Source organism: Etheostoma cragini, chromosome 9 (genome assembly GCF_013103735.1).
Source record: "Etheostoma cragini isolate CJK2018 chromosome 9, CSU_Ecrag_1.0, whole genome shotgun sequence".
In the NCBI taxonomy this organism is placed as follows: domain Eukaryota; kingdom Metazoa; phylum Chordata; class Actinopteri; order Perciformes; family Percidae; genus Etheostoma; species Etheostoma cragini.
Window position 1 is genome coordinate 355,721 of NC_048415.1, and position 1,299 is coordinate 357,019.

The 1,299-nt window shown below is 48.9% G+C and overlaps 2 protein-coding genes across 3 annotated transcripts in view; one reads left to right on the plus strand and one right to left on the minus strand.

Moving 5' to 3' along the window:
• Nucleotides 1-1,299, minus strand: part of LOC117950745 (GTP-binding protein Di-Ras1-like) — a 5,355-nt gene that overhangs the window by 3,126 nt on the left and 930 nt on the right. The window lies entirely within an intron of this gene.
• Nucleotides 156-1,299, plus strand: part of LOC117950776 (macrophage mannose receptor 1-like) — a 13,847-nt gene continuing 12,703 nt past the window's right edge. Inside the window, exon 1 of the mRNA XM_034882116.1 lies at nucleotides 156-317. Within this exon, the coding sequence (XP_034738007.1) occupies nucleotides 156-317 (162 nt within the window). The remainder of the gene's footprint in view (nucleotides 318-1,299) is intronic.

Consider the following 1,299-nt stretch of genomic DNA (forward strand, 5'->3'; position numbering starts at 1 on the left):
TAAACTAAAAGGATCTTCCTCTTTAACTAAAAGGTCTATCTCTGTAGGGATCCATCCCATAATGTTGTCACACACTTAAAATAATAATCTGATTCTGGGAAAAATCTAAAAAATATCGTGACAACAAGATTTCACAGTTTAGTTCTGTGTTTGTGATGCATGTATTTCTGTCTCTGATGCTGCTGGTTGAGTCGGTGTTTTCCCTGCCGCCCGTCTCCGCACAGGAAGTGATGTCAGATTACTGTGGGTGGGCAGGTAACCGCGACAACGGCCCTGCTGCTGACGATGACATATCTGCACGCCTCTCTTCTCCGAGTGTATAAATCTCTGCTGTCCATCTCTCTCCTGAGCACCGGTGCCTGGCAACCAGACAACTCTCACACACACAGACACACACACAGACACACAGACACACACACACACAGACACACAAACACAGACACACACACACAAACACAGACACACACACACAAACACAGACACACACACACACACACACACACACACACACACAAACACACACACACACACAGACACACATACACACAGACACACACACACACACACACATACACACACAGACACACACACACTCCTGATAGCATCCATAGTGTTTTTGGATGTAACCATGGGAGCTTCTGAACGTACTGTGTGCATGTGTGTGTGTGTGTGTGTGTGTCTGTGCAGACACACACACACACACACACACACACAGACCCACACACCCACACACACACACACACACACACACACACACACACACACCCACAGAATGAATGAATGAAGAGTATAAAACCGTTAGGGATCCCGTGGTCTCAGTCTTCCTTTCTTCTCTGACGAGATGTGAAGCTCTAATCAACGCCCGTTACTCATTCTGCGGGGGAAAACAGCGATGCATGCTGGGAAACTCCCCCGAGGCCTCTGCTCCGTCTTTTGTGATTTAGTCCGCTTCGTCACGTTATGTCTGAAGACACGGAGGGAGTTCAGAGAGGACGCTGGACGGTTAAACGTCACGGAGCCGCAGCGGGAACACGAACAATCTGATGTTGTTGAATATAGAATGTTAATCATACATGGTGTTACATGGTGGTGCGTTCAGGGGCATTCTGGTCTTACAGGGAGGTGCGTTCAGGTGCATTCTGGTATTACAGGGCGGTGCGTTCAGGTGCATTCTGGGTGTGCTGGTCTTACAGGGAGGTGTGTTCAGGTGCATTCTGGGCATGCTGGTCTCACAGGGAGGTGTGTTCAGGTGCATTCTGGGCGTGCTGGTCTTACAGGGAGGTGTGTTCAGGTGCATTC